Here is a 17595-nt window from a genome sequence, read left to right as displayed (position 1 = left end):
CCGGCGGGTCCGCCCCCGCCCTAGCGCGGAGCGGAGCGGAGGGGCCGCGCTCCGCCCCCGCCTCCTCCCCGCGCAACTTCCCCGAGCCGCGGCCCCCCGCCCCCGCCCCGCGGGTGCGCGCACAGACGCGGGCGCGCCGAGCCGAGCCTAGCGGAGCCCAGCCGAGCGGAGCCTCGCCGAGCCGCACCGCGCCCGCCGGGGCCCCGCGCCGCTCTCGCCGCGCATGGGGCGCGCAGCCTCCGCGGGCGCGCAGCTGCCCCGCCGGCGCTGAGGGGCCCGGGCAGCCGGAGCGCCGACCCCCGGGCATGCCCGCCCCGCTGCGCGCCGCCTGCCCCGCCGCTGAGCGCCGCCGCGGGCGCGGAGCGGCGCGCCCGGATGGAGAGCTGAGGCGGTGAGCCCCGCCGGGCCGGGCCGGGAGACGTGACGATGTGGATGCGACGGCTCCCGGGAAGCAGGTAGGGCCGGGGCGCGGCGGCCCCGCGGAGCCACGCGGAGCGAGCGCCGGCTGCGCTTCTCGCCTCCGCCCGCCCGCCCGGTGCGCTCGGGGAGCGGCTCCCGGAGTTAAATAATGAACTTCGCGGAGCGGGGTGCGGGATGGGGAGCGGGGCGGCGCGGCTCGGCTCGGCGGCTTCCAGCGCTCCGGGAGCCGCGGCCGGTCCCGGTGCCCGGCGGGGCTCCCTCCGTCCGGCCGCCCTGCCCGGGGACGCGGGGATCGGTGTCGCTTCGCTGGCCCTGCGCGCTGCCGGGAACGTGCGGTGCCTTTCGGGGAAAGGGGCCGGGGAGCGGCCGGGGCATGTGCGGCGGGCGGGCGGCAGGGTGGGTGGATGGATGGATGGATGTGTTCGGGGGATTAATCGAGAATTGCAAAGCAGAGGAGACGGAGGCAAAGTGTTATGTAACACGTTTTCATTACCACTGCGAAGTCATCTGAGCCGAAATCTTGTTATTTCCATGGTAGTGTGTGCGGAGAGCGCTAGTTACCCAGCCCCTGCCCGCGCTCTGCCCGGCTGCCCCCGGAGCCGCAGGGATACCTGTTTTTCTGTGTTTTCGGTGGAATTACATTTAAAGCAGCAGCGTGTTAAACAAGTGAGATCGTAAGGAAAACTACAGTGCTGTGTGATGTGTGATCAGTTCCTCTCCCCCCACACGCGATTTTGTATTTAGAAGTCCTGGTTTTGAGCTGGCGAGTGATTTGTGTGGGGCAGGGGTCAGACCCTCCCGCCTGCCCTGAGCATCCCGGCTGCGGAGCCGAGAGCGGTTCCTGTGCCTTGTCCTGTTCTCTGGCTGCTGTGGAGGGGGGTCCCGAGGCTGGGGGTCCTGAGCAGGTGTCCCCACTCTCGCAGCCCACACCGGGGCCTGTGGCTGCTCCCCGGGCAGCAGCACTCGGTGCCCCAGGCGGCTGCGGGATGAGCAGATGGATGCGGCCCCACCGCCAGCCCTACCCCACGCAGCGCCAAGGGAGCCCCCCGGCCCGCTCCACTCCCCCTGCTCCGGCAGGACGTGGCTGCTGTTCGGGGGTGCGGGAGGGGAGGTGGCGGGGCCCCCCCCACGCCATGGGAGCTGCGGGTGATGCGAGAGGCCTTTGTCCATCACCCGCCAGAGTCACTGGAGGCTTTGTCCCTGTGCCTGAGCTTTGGCTGGAGTCCCGGAGGGTGAAGCTTGAACTGGGGTTTTGTCTGCGCCGAGGAGCTGGAGGAGGCCCTCAGCTTTTGTTTCACACTTGTGTGTGCCGTGCAGCACATCCCGGGTGCACATGGCGAGTGAGCTCCCGGTGTGTCCCCGGCCTCGTCCCCTGTCCCCAGCCGATGCACCGTGGCAGAGCGGGCACACGGACACCCTCACGCTGCTGCCGGAGACGTCTGTCCGTCTGTCCCTCCGTCCATCCGTCCGCCGAGGGAGAGCTGCTGCGCGTGGGAAGGACGGTTGACGGTGATGGTGATGTAGTGACCTCAGGAACTGCTCCTTGGAAAGCACCCGAGCTGCTTTTTGGGGTCCTCGCGTGCGGATTTGTTCTGTGGCAGATGAAGAGCCCGGTGGAGCCGGAGGGCTGTTCCCGAGGCTGAAGCCAGCACACGACTGTTATCTTGGAAACAGAGGACGCCCTCTGCTTTTTTATTTTTGTGAAGAGTTTAGCAATGAAAACGGGAGCCTTCCGGTCCTTTCTCTCCTCGATTCGCCTTGCGAATTCCTTTGCTGTCTATCCTGGATTCCCAGCGCCAGGCTGTCCTCTGTACCACCTCATCAGCTCCCAGTCCCTCCGTGTTTTATTTTTAATAAGAGACAACTTTACTGCTAACCCTGCCTGCTGCTCTCACTTCTCTAACTCTAATTGCTTCTGGCTTTATTTCTGACATTTCCCATGTCGTTTCTCCTCATTTTCTTGAAGACTGCTAGAAAAATAGCTCCGAGAGAAGCAGTAGACCTTTCCAGCGCCCGTTTCACCCCGCGCAGCCCCTGCCTGGAGCTGCTGCCTGGCGTGGGAGATGGTACCTTATTGCTCCTTTCAAGTCGGATTCCTTTTGCCCGGGGCAGCAGCAGCTGCGTGACCTTGCAGGCGAGCTTTGCTCTTACGCCGAGCAGGGCGAGACCCGCACACCCACCTCGCTCAGAATTATTCTGCCTGCGTTTTGCTGAAGGGGACTCGCTGCTCCCCGGCTCTGAGCGGGGCTGGGGGTGCAGCGCTGCAGCCCCCGTGCGGTCCCGGGGATGCTCCAGGTCCGCTCTGCCCTTTGCGGCGCGGCAGGCGCGGGGGCTGCGGGGTGAGGGTCCGTTATCCGGGGGACGGCAGCCACTCTGTCACCTCCCGAATTGCACCGACGTGTGTGCATGCGGCTGCGTCAGAGCCTGCGCCTGCCTGGGAGGGCACGGCAGCTCTTGCAGCGTGCCGCCTGCCCCCGGCTCCGCTGAGGACTCCCCTTCTGGAGCAACCCAGGCGATATTTTAAACAACACGCCGTGGTTTTTACAGCGTTTAGCTCCTGAGTGATTTGCAGTATGAGTAAAAATACGGTTTGCAATTTCTAACCGATTGTGTAAAGCAGCTCATTAAAAACATACATCCCTGCGCACTGGCACCGAGGAAACTTTATGGGCCTTGTAGTTACTGCCAAAGCAAACATTTTCCATGAATTTCACTCATCAAGTTCACGCTGTCAAATGTAGATTCAGCCGCTCGTCAAAGATGCAAGCCTTGCAGTCTGGAAAGTAATGAGAGCGGTAAGCAGTGGGAGTTAATGGCCTCCACCAAGGAGCCCTTACTCATCCCGCATCCGCGCGGGGCTGAGCTGGCTGCTCCCGGGTGAATTGATTGCCACAGAAATTCATCTAGTGTCACCGGCTATGATACTTAACAGGCACAATAATGCTTGAATAAACTGCGCTTTTATGCAGCGGTTCGTACCTCCTAACTGGCAGCAATTTCACAGATGAGGCGAAGGGAGCGGCGCTGGTCTTTAGCAGCCTCTTCCCTGGAGCATGAGTAATTGTGGTAATAACGCCGGGCCACGCGCTGCCTTTGTGGCAGCTCCGGCAGGGTGAGGGGGGAGCTGCTGCTCGCCCTGGACGCTCGGGGCTGCCCCGTGTCCCCAGCGCCCTGCCCGCGGGACGTGGGACCCGCTGTCCCCTCCGCTGTCCCCTCCGCTGTCCCCTCCGCTGTCCCCTCCGCTCCGGGTGTCGAGCTTGGGTTTGCTTTACGTAACAGTTGTTCATGGAAAATCAGGAGCTGCTGATTTTCCCTCAAAGGCCAGGCTGTGGAGGGAAGCGCAGGAGGCAGGGACCAGCTGTGCGGGTGGCCCGGTGGCCTCGCTCCCCGTCCCTGTCCTCGAGGTCTCCCAGCATGGCTGGTGTACGTTGGTGTCTATATGGATGTATACAGGGTGGTGGCGAGCACCCAGAGTGGCTTCGCACGACGGCTCCGTAGGGTGTGAATAATCCATATGGCTTCCGACAGGTCTGACGTTCATTATGGAAATGTATGCATGCTTAAGCCTTTAAATATAGTTAATGGGAGAAGGACTGGGAGGAAGGATTACGGGAATCAATATGAGGAGCGGGAGCCGCGCCGCTCCGGGCTGCCGTGTTCGTTGTTCTCGTTAGCGCTGGTGGTGATGACGTGGGTTACAGCAGCTCAGGCCCGGCGGAGTCTGGGACCAACGCTCTTGCAGCAGCGTTGCCCCTCAAGGGCAGGGGCAGTGGTGGGATGGAGCCCCCCAGCACCTACACCTCTTCCTTCACATGGGGTGGGTTTTACTCTGTCCTTCCTGACCTCCTGTCCCTCCTTCCTGTCCTCCTGTCCTTCCTCCTGTCCTCCTGTCCTTCCTCCTGTCCTCCTGTCCTTCCTCCTGTCCTCCTGTCCTCCCTTCCTGCGGTACCTGGGCAGGGGCTCCCGAAGCCGCTGGCCCCTCCTCACCTCAGGTGCTCACTTCTCATCAGAGACGCTTCTTTGGTTTTCCCACTGGAGTAATGTAAAACGCTGGACCTGAACTGCCTCCTCGAAAATGGAATTCGACTTGATATGAATATTTCCTGTGGCTCTTCTTACCGGGACCTGCACCTACAGACTTTGATAGCTTACATAATTTCCTGTGATGGAGATGTACTTCATCTAATTTCACTTTGAAATGCATTGATTAAATCAGAACTGCTGGGAGATTTAAACTGAGTCTCTGTGGCCTGAACTTAACTGTGGGAGGTTTACCTGCCTTCATCCTTCAACATTAATTTGGTTTTATGCGGATTCCTCGTGAAATGAGGTTTTGTCTGCCACTGAACTGCTGCTGCTTTCTGGGTTTATCGGCTCCTTTCTCCCAGCGGCTCGGCGAGCGGAGGCCGCGCTGGATCCTCCTTCCAGGGGACTCTGCGGGGGGACCAGGGGACGGTTCTGGCGTCGTCTGACTCCGGTGCCCCCCGCGCAGTTGCCCAGGCCGAGGCGAAGCCCCCGCGCTGCTCGCGGCACAGGCAGCGGATCCGGGGATGCTGCGGTGAAGCTCTCGCCTGGGACCAGGGCTGCTGGGTGTGATGCTCACGGAGCAGGATGGAGACTCAGCGATAACCAGAGTTACTGCAGGAGCATGTGTCACTGCTCCAGCGCGTCCTCTCCTCGGTTCAGCCTTTCTGGTACCAAGCAACAGCGACAAAAGGAAGAGAAATCTGTCTTGGCTGGAGATGGATGAGCCATTGGATGGAAATCGGTGGGGACGGGGCAGCGAGCACCGAGCACCCCGGGCAGGAGCCCAGAGCGCCCGCCGGGACTCGACCGGGTCCTTCCCGGCAGAGCAGCGGGTGGCACAGCCCCGGCAAAGCCCTGAGCCTGGGGCCGGTTCTCTGTGCGGGACCCCTGGCCGCCCTCGGGCCGGTGCCCGCTGAGATTCAGTGCTGGAGGCTTCCCAAGAGCCTCTGTTGGCTTCCTGGAGAAATTTAATGGACTTTTTTTAGAAAAACTTGAAGCTTGTCATTCATGAAGTGTTCATTTTCAACTCTGATCTGCAGGATGTCTCATTGTGACTTGGAGATGATGTGTGGGCAGGAGGTATGCTGTAACGTGCCATGATTTTTTGCTTAAATGTGCGCTGAAGGGCTTTCTCGACAGCTCTGCCTTTCTGGGAGCGCCGGTGCAGCCCAGTGGTGCCGTGACCGTCCCGCCGGTGCCCGCTGGTGTGTCCGGCAGTGATGCTGCTGCTGCACACCAGCCTTGTCCAGCTTGCCCAGTCCTGCCCGGAGCTGCGGTGCCGCGTCTGGCGGGCAGCCCTGCCTGGAGCGGTAACGGCGCGGAGCGTGGCGGTGGTGCCGTGTTTCTTGCAAGAGAAATACAAATCTGGACCCTTGAGGTGGAAAAACCGGAGCTTGCCGGGGCGTGCGTGCACTAATGCGGAGGAGCCGGGGGATGGAGCGGCGCTGGCGCGGGAGCCGTGGCGGGACGAGGTGACCGTGTGCCCGCCGTGCGAGGATCGTGGTTTTGTGGGGCGGGGCAGGGATCGGTCCCTCTCACCTGCAAGGGGCTCTGACCCTGAGCACCCCGGGATGCTCAGGAGAATCCCCAGCCGTGGTTTGGGGCGCTGCAAATAGGGGATGCGGCTGCGTGGCGCTGGCTGAGTGACGGCGTGAGCCGCTGCGGCTCCGCGCTCAGCAGTCGAGGCTCCGTTAAGAGCGAACGGTGCTAATTGATGTTGCCACTTGACTGCGTGTCATTCAGGTTAATGCCGTGGCGAGGTCGGGGGGCAGCCCTGGTGCTCCCCCCGGGATTTGCCGGCCCGGCGAGCCGTGCCCGCCGCACACGCGGTGTCCTCGGGGACACGTTCCTGTAATTGCCAGAGGCCTGTGCGTGACCCCAGCCCCGCTGCGGTGCTGCGATAGCATCTCCGTCTGCAGGACTGAGTAATGAAGCGTCAGTTAATTGACATGGATTAGGACATCCACTTAAGTACCCACCGACACGTGGGTGATTGATGCCGGGAGCCGAGCCCACGTGGCCGCGCGTCCCGCCGGAGCCCGGCTGAGCCCGCTGGGGGTCACACGGCGCTGCCGGTGCAGGGGCTGGCTCAGAAACAGCTTCCGAGAAGGATAAACCTGTTTTCTACAAGTAGTTGTTTTTCAGGGGTCTTCTTATGAAGCTTTGTTTGGGAAGGATGAGGATGAGCTACTTGTCTTCTTGTTCCTTGGCTTTGTAAGAGGCTCCTCTAGCATCCTACCGTGTGAAATACTCAGAACTTACTCTGGGTTCCGGTCGCAGAGAACCTGGCAAAATCCATTTTGCTGATTTTGATGGATGAGGATGGGAACGTTTCTTGGGGCAGTTCCTTGGGGATGTTTGCTGGGGCGTGCAGGGGGAAGGGATGCGATTCCGTGTCCTTCGCGTTCATCCCTCCCGAGGTCCGGCCCGGCGGGGCTGTTGGCACACGGACCCGGCGCTTGCCGGGAGCCCAGATCCGGTGGCAGATGCGATAAACTGCAGAGGTTTGCGAAACGCAGCGAGGGATGCGGGGTCTCCTGTGGCCGCCGTGGGCCTGGCAGAGCCCTCGTCTCTCCCTTGGAGATAACGCTTTGAAAAGTTTGGTCGCTCCCGCAAAGAGGGTGTTTTTTCTTTGTAGGAGATGTGAGGCAGCGGGTGTCTGACTCACGGCAGTCAGGCTGGGGAGGTGCGTGCCCACCAACAGCGCGGCGCTCTCCAGGCGCTCGTGCCGCTGCTGACTCACCGGCACCGCGGTCCGGCGGGGTTCGGCTCTTCCCCACCGAGAAGAAACCGCGCGGTGCTGAAAGGGGATTGAAACCTCTGTGTGAAAGGGTCAAGAGTCTTTGCCCTGGATTTCATTCTCCCTGCCTTGGCTTTCTGGTTTGGTTTGGCTTTTTCTCCATCTTTTTGGCCGGTTCTCTGTTTTCCACTGGATGTGTCCCGCCGTGTCCCTCCCTGGCGGGGTCCCCATCCCCAGCGGGGTGTCCCCTCCTGAGCGGGGTGTCCCCAGCGGGACTCCCAGCAGAGCCCGCAGCCGGTTCCGGAGCTGGGGCTGCCGTTCCCCGCTCCCCTCCTCCCGCCCCGGCTCTCATGCCTTTGCTTTCTCCAGGCTTTTCCCTATTGATGTTTCACACCTTCAAAGAGTGCTCTGCTGCTGCTATTTTTTTTTTTATTGTATTTCTTGCTCCATAAAAGCCATCTGTCCGCTTTCAGAGGCTTTATCTCCCTCATCTTCTCCATTTCTCTAAGAGCGACTGGGTCTTTCGAAACTCTTTCCTGGCGTTTGCTCCCGTGTGCGGCCGCGGAGGTTCTGGGCAGGCTGTGCATCCCGGGGCTGCGGGGCCTTCCCGGCGACACCAGGTTTGGCTCTTGGGTGTTGCAGTGGAATTAAGCCCCGAGTTGGCTGGGTTTCCCGTTGGCCGCACTGGTCTGTGCAGACGCTGTCCCGCGCCGTGGGAAGGGGATGCGTGGCCCCGTGTCGGTCGTCGGGCAGGAGGGCACGCCTGAGCACATCTATTTGGGAAGGAAGCTCAGTGCCCGGGTTATTCGGTGATGCCGAAGGGCCGTGTGGGCAGCAGCCTGTACCGCACTCTCCCTCTCTAGAGAACGAGCCCTGGTCGTGCTGCAGAAACTCACCCTTGTTCACAAATCGGTTGTTATGGGCAATTCCTTCGTTCTGCGGCCATGGTTGATGTGCACCTTCCTGCACAAGTCTGTATCCGGGCCCCCGAACCCAACCGCTGGCCTCGTTTGTTGTGTGCAGCATTAGGGATGATCGCTAAGCTCCCGGGTTTAGTGCTCTCGTACACGCCGCAGTCCCTTCGGTTTTCCGTGTATTTGGCAGCGCAGGTGTTCCCCGCTTGCGGTGACGATGGAGCGGCAGCGCGGTCCCGCTCGCCCGGGGACGTCGCGGTGGCTGCTGGCGGGTGAAGCGGGTTTGTGGTGCTCGCGAGGTGCTGGGATACACAGGGAGGTTCAGAGAGAGCTAAAATAAGGGAAAAAAACCCTAATTTCCTTAGGTTTATGGGATTTTTTTAATATCACCAAGAATGGCGCTGGAGACTGTGACTCTTCAACGAGATACCTGGTGGATTTGAAAATCTGAGCAAAACTTCCCAGCAAGCTGTATCTGAACTGAAGCTCCTGCTGCTGCCCGCTCCCTGGCGCTGGTGCAGAATTCGGGGGGGAAACGAGTGGAATAAGTGGGCGACAGGTGCAGGTTTGTGCTGGAAAGCCAGCGCTCACAAGCCCCCTTTATCCCGCGGGACAAGAGCCGAGTGTTCTTGCCCAGGGCTGATGAAACGCCCCACTGTCCGGCCCCGCCACGCTAAATGTGCACAGTGTTCGCCGGCTGCGCTGGCGGGGATGCTCTGCTGGTACCCGGGGATGCTCTGCTGGTACCCGGGGATGCTCTGCTGGTACCCGGGGCTGCAGGGACTGAACCGAGCTTGGGAACAGCCAAACCGTCCCCCCAGGAAGGGTTTGGGGCAGCTTGTTGGAAGGGTTTGGGGCGGTTTGTGGCCCGGCCGGGGTGGGAAGCAGCGTGGCCGTGGTGCTCTCCCCGTGGCCCACGGCCGGCCGCTCGGGGCAGCTTGCCCAAGCCTCGCCTGGCCACGTCTGGCAGATGGAAGCGCAGCCCGCTGGCTCTTCCCAGGGGAGCCAGACCCGCGCAGGCTCCTTCTGCCAGAGCGGGGGTTGCCCAGCGCTGGTTCTGTGCAGAAATCTGCTAAGGACGTTTCTCTGTCTGAACGCACGCGCCGACTTCTGGGCTCCTCGCCCCCAGCGCTTTTCGAATCTGATCCGAAACAGTCCCACAAGGCTGGGGGAAGCCCTGGAGGGCAGGTAGATATTGCGCCCTTTCTAGAGCGAGTGGAGCGGGGCTGGCGAGCCTGGGCGGCGTTTGCCAGCTCGCTGCGCCAGCCGGGCGCTCGCGCTGTTCCTGGAGTTGGCTGCGGGCACTGGGCACCCCGTCCTGTCAGCAGCCTTGAGAATCCCTGAGAACAGAAACTGAACTTGAAACCCAGAGCCGAAGGTTGGCTCAGCTTTGGCATGTGGAGCAAACCTGCTTCTCCCTCTGCGGCAGCGCCCCGTGCGCCCGTTCGCTCTGTTTTCTCTTCCTTGCTCCTTCCAGGACGCGCCGCCCCGGCTGCCGCGCTGGGGCTTTGCCCTTTCGCTGCCTCCGGCGAAGGACGGGCGCGAAGGCCAGAGCAGCCGGGGCCGCGGCACCGCCGCGCCAGATCTGCTCCCGACAGCCTTGGCAGGGGCTGCGCCTACCGCATCAGCATATTGGCGGTACCGCTGGGTATTAATTATGCCTTCCGCACTCGCGGCTATTCAAATGTTAAAATTGTTTATTTGCAGCTGGGTGAGCTCGCGGCAGAGGCGGAACACGAGCAGCTCCCTGCGCCGCGGCCCCCAGCCCTCTCTGCTCGCCAGGATGCGGCTCCCGGGCGCAGACAGGGACGGGTCCGGCTGCCCCGTCTCAGCATCCTTGTCCTGGGGGCCCCGCTGCTCCCCGGCCCCACCAGCCTCTTCCCGCCCCGTTTTCCCCAGAAGCAGGTGCTGGTCTGCCCGGCTGTGGAGTTGACGGTTCAGCCCGTTTCACCCTCTGCTGACTCCCCTCCGTGATCAGTCCCGTCCGTCCCTCTGCTGCGCCAAGCGGTGTTGGTTTAATTACTTGTGGGAAGAAAGGGGAGAGCAGAACAACTCAGGACTTTTTTTAAATATCACTTTTATTAGTGGGTAATCCTGCAGCTCAGGGCTGTAATATAGCTAGGTAGCGATGTGGCACATTTGATTTACCTGGATGCTACTGCGTGTCAGCTTTTGTGCCTTAATTCCCAGTCCCGGCTTTAAAGAGCTTGGCAGCCATATTTTCTCGGCTTTATGATCATCTTGAAGAAGCGGCTGCAGTGGTGCAGTGAACAGTGAGTTCCCAGCTCCCGTTTGGTCTGTGTTCGGAGTGGTTTGTCCCCAGAGACGTGCTGGGGTCGGCGGTGCCCGCGGTCCCATGGGTGCCGGGGGGTCCACGGGGTCTCCCGCTGATCCCGTGGCGTAACCCCCCGCGCCTGTTGGCACCTGTCGGTGCTGCCCCGGCACAGGAACGTGCTGCTGCCTCCTCCCCGCGAGGCTGGCGCTGGATTTCCATGGCAATGGCTGGCGGTGTCACAGCAAAGGACGATCGCTGCGCTGCAGGGATCACCGGCGCAGGAGCAGCTGCGACTGCTGTCCCCACCTCGGCAAGGACACGCGACTGCCGGCCAAGTATCTGCCACCGCCCAAACTGTCCCCTTGTCGTCTTGCTCCAGCGTGAATGTCACCCGCCGAGCTGCAGCGGCCTCGTTCTGTCTCTGTATGGAGCCAGTGGTTTCCTGCACGCACTCCCAAGGCACCGTGTCCAGACGCCTGCGCAGGACGCGCGCCCGCGCTGCCCAGGGTGCTCTTCCCAGAGCGGGGTCCCCGCTGTCCTGCCACGTCTCGCCTGGGACAAGCGAACGTCGCCCGTCCCCGGCACAGCTCCCGCTCGCGCTCCGGGAATTCACCGCGATATTTCTGTCTCTTGCTCGCTGGTTGGAGATGTGAAATGCTCAGAGTTCGTAAATCATCCCAACAAGGACATAACCTTGATTCCCTGTGCAATACCAATAGATTACCTAACAGGAGGCATGAAATGGAAGAATGGCTCCATTTGTATAATTCTACATTAAAAATCAGCCTATTCTGCACTTAATGCTGCCAGTGAAGTGTCTCCACAGCCAGGGGAAAAAGGGGCCGGTGTTGGAGAGCAAACAAGCACCTTATGAAAGGGACACAAATCTGCACCTGGCGCCCGGGGATTCACACTCGAGCGCGCCTGGGAGGCTGCGGGGAGCTGGGCTCTGTGCGCACGCCGCGCAGGCTGCTGCGGCCCGCGTCTCGCTGTTGGGCAGAGCCGCTCGATGGCCGCGGTCCCGGGTAATTGCTCCGACAGATTACCGGACCCGGGGATTGCTGGGCGCCTGGTTCTGCAGCTGCTGGATTAACCCTGCATCCTGCCCGCAGCATCGGGGTGGCCGCTGCTGTCACCGTCCCCAGGCGCGCCTGGCAGCTGCTGCCCCAGCTCGCAGCCTCCGGCCTCCTTGGGATTAATCTCTCAAGTACCAGCTTTCCTTCTCTTGAAACGGCTGCGTCGGAAAGGATTTGAGAAGGGTTCTTGTTTCATACTGGGGAGAATTCTGAAAAGTGTCACAGAGTGGGAAGGCTGCGACGGCTCCGTCTGAAACACCTTCACTGCCTTTGGAACGGAGATTGGCTGGGTTGGGCTCAGCAAAGCAGCCATGGAGCACTTAATGTGCACGATCCCTGTAATTATCTGAGCAGTTTCCTTGAAATCTGCTCTTGTACTTCCAGCGAAGTGCAGGCAGATCCTATGTTTGTACAGTTTCCCTCGCTGTGTGAGAGTGCGGCCGCCCCTCCATCCATCAGAGCCATGGCAGTGGGTCTGGGCTTCGCAGGAGAGGACGCTTTGGATGAGGAGGGTGAGGAGGGAGCCGAGGATGGTGAGGAAGGGAACTGAGGAAGGAGCCGAGGATGGTGGGGAAGGGAACTGAGGAAGGAGCCGAGGATGGTGGGGAAGGGAACTGAGGAAGGAGCCGAGGATGGTGGGGAAGGGAACTGAGGAAGGAGCCGAGGATGGTGGGGAAGGGAACTGAGGAAGGAGCCGAGGATGGTGGGGAAGGGAACTGAGGAAGGAGCCGAGGATGGTGGGGAAGGGAACTGAGGAAGGAGCCGAGGATGGTGGGGAAGGGAACTGAGGAAGGGAGCCACGGGCTCTTGTGGCACAGGTGTGTTTCTGGGGCAAGGACAAGGTGCAGGACCCTGGGTGGGAGGTGTCCCCGCTCCTGGGGCTGCCCTTGGGACAGGTCTCTCTCACCACCCACTCTGGGGGCTCGGGGGCACGGCAGGGTGGTCCCAGGGTCCCCGGCTGCCGCCGGCCCCACCGCGCGCTGCCGCATCCCTGCGCCGAGCGCATCGCCCCGCGTTGCCATGGCAACGGCAACTCCTACACGCTGCTATTTATTCTGAAGGACACTTGCTCTTATCTGTTGTTGCAAAGCCCTCAAAAGATTGCATGCCACGCAGAATTCCTGCGAGGTAACCGGACTCGCCGCTCCCCTCCCACAGCCGCCTCTGGGGCCGTGCCAGCCGGCGCGGTGGCCGGGAGGACTCCCTGGGTGACAGCCCTGGGCTGGCGTCACTCGACGGGACGCAGGCAGGAGGGTGACCCGTGTGTCCTTGGGCAGGACAGGGCGCTGGGGGTCTCTGCCTGCCCTGGGCAAGCTGGGGGTGTCTCCCGTGTCCCCCCATCACTGGAGATGCCAGGAGCGGGGGACACCCCGTGTTTGGGTGTCACTGGGCGCTGCCTGGCTGCGCTCAGCACGGTGTTTGTGGCACAGCCCGTGTGCAGCCGGGGGCTGCTCATTGCGTTTTCCTGGTGTCCTCGTGCCACCGCGGGGACTGGCACAGCGATGCTGGGGTAGGTCCCGAACCCCCAGCCCGGGGCTGCCGTCTCCGCAGCCTGAGAACGTCACGGGCGAGCAGGAGGAGGTGGGAAGACGGGAAAAAATGTGGTTTTTGTCCAAGCTGCCAATCCCCAGAGCTGAGGAGTGGCGGTCTGGCCCTCAGGAGCTGCGGTTCAGGGGTTTGCGCTGGGTGCATCTTCCCCAGTTCTGCGGTTGTCGATAAAAGCGCCTCGTGTGCGGCTTTGCTGGCGGAGGGCAGGGAGGGGTCTGCGTGCAAGGGACACGGGGACATCCCGGGTGGCCTTAGGGGGTCGGGCAGCGGCTGGGTCCCAGCCCCATGTGCCGCTGGCCTCGATGCGTGCGTTGTCGCGGTGGATCCACCGTGGCTGCTCTCCCGACTCCTTGCCGGTGCTGCCGGTGGCCCCATGGGGGATGCTCCTGGTGCTGCCACCGCTCTGCCGGCCATTAAAAAAAGCCACCAACAACGTGTTTTGGGTGGTTTGGTTTTTCTGAAGCCTCGAAATCCTTCCTCCCCCAGCCTGAACTATTTTGGTTTTTGTTGGCTGTTTCTGGCTCTTCCCGTTCCCCTTCTGCGCTCTTTTCCCTGCGTTGCCTTATTCTTCCCCAAAATAAATGCTGTTACGCTTTGAAAAAATACCCAATTAAGGAAAGAAAAAAAAAGGAGATTGTGTGAGCAGCAAAAGACGGTGCCGGAGAGGATCCAGGTCAGCTCCTTGCGCTTCGTTCGCTCACGCACGGGGGGAGTGTACAAATGCTTCTGTCAACCAGATGCGCATTTTCTAGTGCTACCGAGGCCTTTACGGGGTGCAGCGCTGCGGAGGATTAGTCTGTTTAGCCATATAAAGCTCTCATTAACTCCCGCTGAGTTTGACAAAAGTCTTTCTTGTGTAAAAGCTGAATAAAATGGAGTAAAGATTTTAGGCTTTGGCCTAACGATTTTTTTGTAAAAACAAGACCAATTTGCCTATCGGGCGTTTCCTTACCATGACACTCGGTGCTTTGTGTGGGGCTCTGTCCCGGGGGTGGGTGTTGTGGGAGGGCGCGGGGTGCCCTGCGATGCTGTTCTGGGGGGGACGCTGGCACCGCTTTCCGTGCTGCCGGGGGTCTGGGGGCGCGGGGTCGCTGCCCTGCCTTTCTAACACGCTCGCTGTCTGTCCGCAGGTCAGGTTGCCCGCTTGGAAGCCATGCTTGGATTTTAATAGCCATGTTCCACCTAGCCATGGACCTCGCCAGCTGCCAGCCCGTGCCCGGCGCCGCCGGGGGGAGGCTGTCACCGCGCCCGGCGCTCCGGCACAGACTGTCCCGCGGCTCGCTGTGGGGCGCGGGGAGCGGGGAGGAGCTGCGGCGCCCCGGCCCCCCCTGGACCTGCACCCCCGTGCCCCCCTCGCAGAGACCCCGCTCCCGCCGGCCGCCCCCCGCCGTCCCGCTGCCCGCCGGCCACCCCCAGCGCCGGCCGCGCTCCCGGAGGGGCCGGCGGCACCTGCGCGGCCGCGGCTTCGCCCCGCGGGACGGGCGGCCCACGGCGCTGCCCGAGGTCATCGTGTGGGGCCCCACGGGCGAGGAGGACTCCCTGGAGAGCAGCACGCTGCCCGGCGCCTTCGCCACCACCGTCGCCACCACCGCTGCCGCCACCACCACCACCACCGCCACCGCTGCCACCGCCGCCACCACACCGCCCCGCACGCTCCCCAGCACTCCGGCGCCCGGCGGGGACGCGCCCCGGAGCAGCCCCGGCCGCACCAGCACCGCCGAGCCGGCCGCCGGCCACAGCAGCGGGAAGGACGCTCGCCCGCCCCGCGGGCTGGGGGACAGCACAGGTAGGGGCTGCCGGGGGGTCCTGGGACAGGGGGTCGCTGTGGCACGAGCATCCTTGGCGGCAGCGCCGCCTGGATGGAGATCGGCGCTGGGAGGCGAGCGGCAGCTGGGGTTCAGCCCGTTGTCCGAGGCGTTTCCAGCAGTCGCTGTGCTGTTCCCGTTAGCGGGTCCGTCCGCAGCCCGGCTCCCCGGTCGTGTCCCGCACGCCCGTGCGTTTCCCCAGCGCCGTCTGCTGCGCGGACACGGCTGGGAAAGCTGCTTCCCGTTTATTTCAGATTATATTTGTTATTGCCAGTATGAAACCGTGGGATACCGTCGTATAGCATGCCGAATTTATTCACTGTGCATCAATAGCTTTTAGCCCACAGTGATCTAGCCAAATCAAAAAAGAATTTTGTGGCCTAATCTTAATCCCAGTTAATTTATCTGGCCTGCCCTGCTTGGCAGGAACAGACAAACCAACCATAATGTTGTTCCTGACTTGGAGAAGTCTTTTATAGTGGTGCAAAAGCTCCCAACCTACACATCTTCAAGAAATACGCTGGAATCGGCTGGGTAAATGAGCAAGGGAGTATTGATAATGACTGGTGGCGAGAGCTGCAGCGGCGTGGCCGCGTGTGCCCTCAGCAGCACGTGGGACGGTGGCCCTGGGCACGTGCTTAACGGGGTCGGTGGCATCGTTTGGGTGAGGACGAGCTGCCGCGTCCCTGCTGGGCTCCCTGCCGCGTCCCTGCCATGTCCCTCTCTGTCCCTCCGTGTCCCTGCTGGGTTCCCTGTCCCATCCTGGGACAAGCGTTTTGGGAGCCGGCAGCCAGCTCCGTGCCGAAGCCCCGGCCGCGGTTTTGCTGGCGATGCGCCTGTGCAGGGCTGTGCATTTTTCAAGCCCTGCTCCTCTCTGTTGTATAAGCCTTAGCGGCTGGAAGTGTTTGTTCTCTGCTGGGAAAAACATATGGCTACAAATTAGGATTAGGTAACTTGTCTGTACTTTTTATTTGCCTCAGCGAGCATCGCGAGTCCTCCTCCCGTACGGCAGGAGCCCGGGGCGGGCGGGGGGGTGCTGCTCCGCAGCCTGTGGTCCCTCAGCTCTCTCTGGCTGCAGCCCCAGGGGTCCCGCTGGCAGCACCCGAGGGAGCTGGGGCCACCCCGGGAGCCGGCAGAGCCACCCCAGGGTCCCTCAGCCGAGGCCACGCCAGCGCCTCATCGTTCCCGTCGGGTCGGGCGCTGCCGTCGTGCTAATGAAGGTGTTTCTGCCCCCACGTTCCTCCCTCCCCTCGTGCATTGCCGAGGGGGCTCGTTCTGGGTGCCGCTGGGGCCCTGGGTCCCTGGGCTGTGCGCAGGCAGCAGCGCTCACCTAGATGAGCAATTGAAGCACGCTCGCTCGGTTTGCCGTCTTCTCACCCCACTCCTCCTTGCCGAGGAAGTGAGAAGAAAAAAAAGCCAGAAACAATGTCTCCGTGACTCACTGACAGCAAAACAAGCTTGAGAAACGCCCTGGAACAGCAAACACTCGGCTTGTAGGTAGGAGAGAAGGCAGAGGAGAGATGGCTCGTGATGTCCAGGAGGAGAGGCTGTGGGTGCTGCGGGGCGCGGGTGCTGCCGGGGGTGGTTGGGTGCCCCCGCTCAGGTGTGTGTCCCGGAGCCACCCCTGCGCGCCTGGCAGAGCCGGTGGCGCTCAGAGGGATGCGATCTGCTCACCCAGCCGTGGTTTATGCTTATGCTTCTCAAAAAGGTGCTTCCTTTTTCGGGGGCTGTCATCATCATTTTACGCTGGAGCACGGAAAGAGAGAAATAATAAAGATTCCAGCGTGTGGCAGGGGCTGCGAGGAACCTTGGCCGGGTGGCCGCTCTCCATGTGGGCTCCTGCGCCCAGGCAGAGCATCCTCTGTACCACGGGCTGCCCGAGAAGCAGAATAAAGGAGAATGAATCAGAGGCTGTCAGAGCTCAGGCGTGGATTGCACTCGCTGGGTTGTCTGAGGCTCTCCTTTCAGTATTATTAGAATAAAGCCGCCTTTAATTAAACCTTTAAGTGCTTTGTAAGGCAGAAGACTTTATTTGCCGTCTGCTCTCTTAATGGTGGTTTGATCGCCAGCACGCAGTGTGTTTGGCGTCGTGCTCTGCGCGCGGGGGCAGGAGCCGCGGCTCGGTGTTTTGGGAGGTGGGGGCTGGGGGCACCGCCGGGCTCGTGGCGTCCCAGCCCCCCCGCCGCCGGCCGGGAACGTATGGGGAATAAATAACAACCATATAGAGGCGTTTGCTCCCCCCGGGAGAGGACCCGGCCTCCACAAAGAAGGTGCGGGAGAAGGGGCGCTGGGTGCAAGGAGATAGCGCGTGCAAAAGGCTTCAAAGGAATTAATTAAAGATAAAATGTGGTTAAAAGAAGACCCTGGGCGGTCGGGCTGGAGCCGCCTCTTTGATGCGCCGTGCGAAGGCGTGGGAGCCGTCGCAGCCGGGGGGCTGGGGGCAGCTGTGGGGCCGTCGCCCCCGCCCCGGGCCAAACCCCCGGGGTCCTGCGGCCGAGGGGGCTTTGCCGTGAGGGTGGGGGATGGTGGGAGCAAGAAACCCGAGTCCCGGGCTCGGGGGCCGCACGTGGCGCTTGCCGAGCTCTCTCTGGCGAGGAGAAGCGACTCAGTCTCAGCGGGATCAGCAGATGTTGTGTGCGTGCGCCCGCACCCACGTGTGTCTAAACGAGCCAGAGCCTCGCCGCTGCTGCTCTCAGAAGTATTTATGGCTCGGTGATATTTGCTGTAGCACCTGAAAAGATAAGTCCCAGCGTCTTTAGCATAAGCCTCTAGGATCATCGTTCTTGGCGAG

General features: G+C 61.9%; 1 protein-coding gene across 1 annotated transcript in view; it reads left to right on the top strand.

The window, feature by feature from the left end:
* The first annotated feature begins 255 nt into the window (after positions 1-255).
* AJAP1 (adherens junctions associated protein 1) overlaps positions 256-17595 on the top strand; it is a 35666-nt gene continuing 18326 nt past the window's right edge. The window contains exons 1-2 of the mRNA XM_065855184.2: positions 256-455; positions 14130-14785. Of these exons, the coding sequence (XP_065711256.1) occupies positions 427-455; positions 14130-14785 (685 nt within the window). The 5' untranslated portion in view covers positions 256-426. The remainder of the gene's footprint in view (positions 456-14129; positions 14786-17595) is intronic.

Source organism: Patagioenas fasciata, chromosome 23, assembly GCF_037038585.1.
Source record: "Patagioenas fasciata isolate bPatFas1 chromosome 23, bPatFas1.hap1, whole genome shotgun sequence".
In the NCBI taxonomy this organism is placed as follows: domain Eukaryota; kingdom Metazoa; phylum Chordata; class Aves; order Columbiformes; family Columbidae; genus Patagioenas; species Patagioenas fasciata.
The sequence above is the reverse complement of the archived record's forward strand: the minus strand, read 5'-3'. Positions and strand labels throughout refer to the sequence as shown.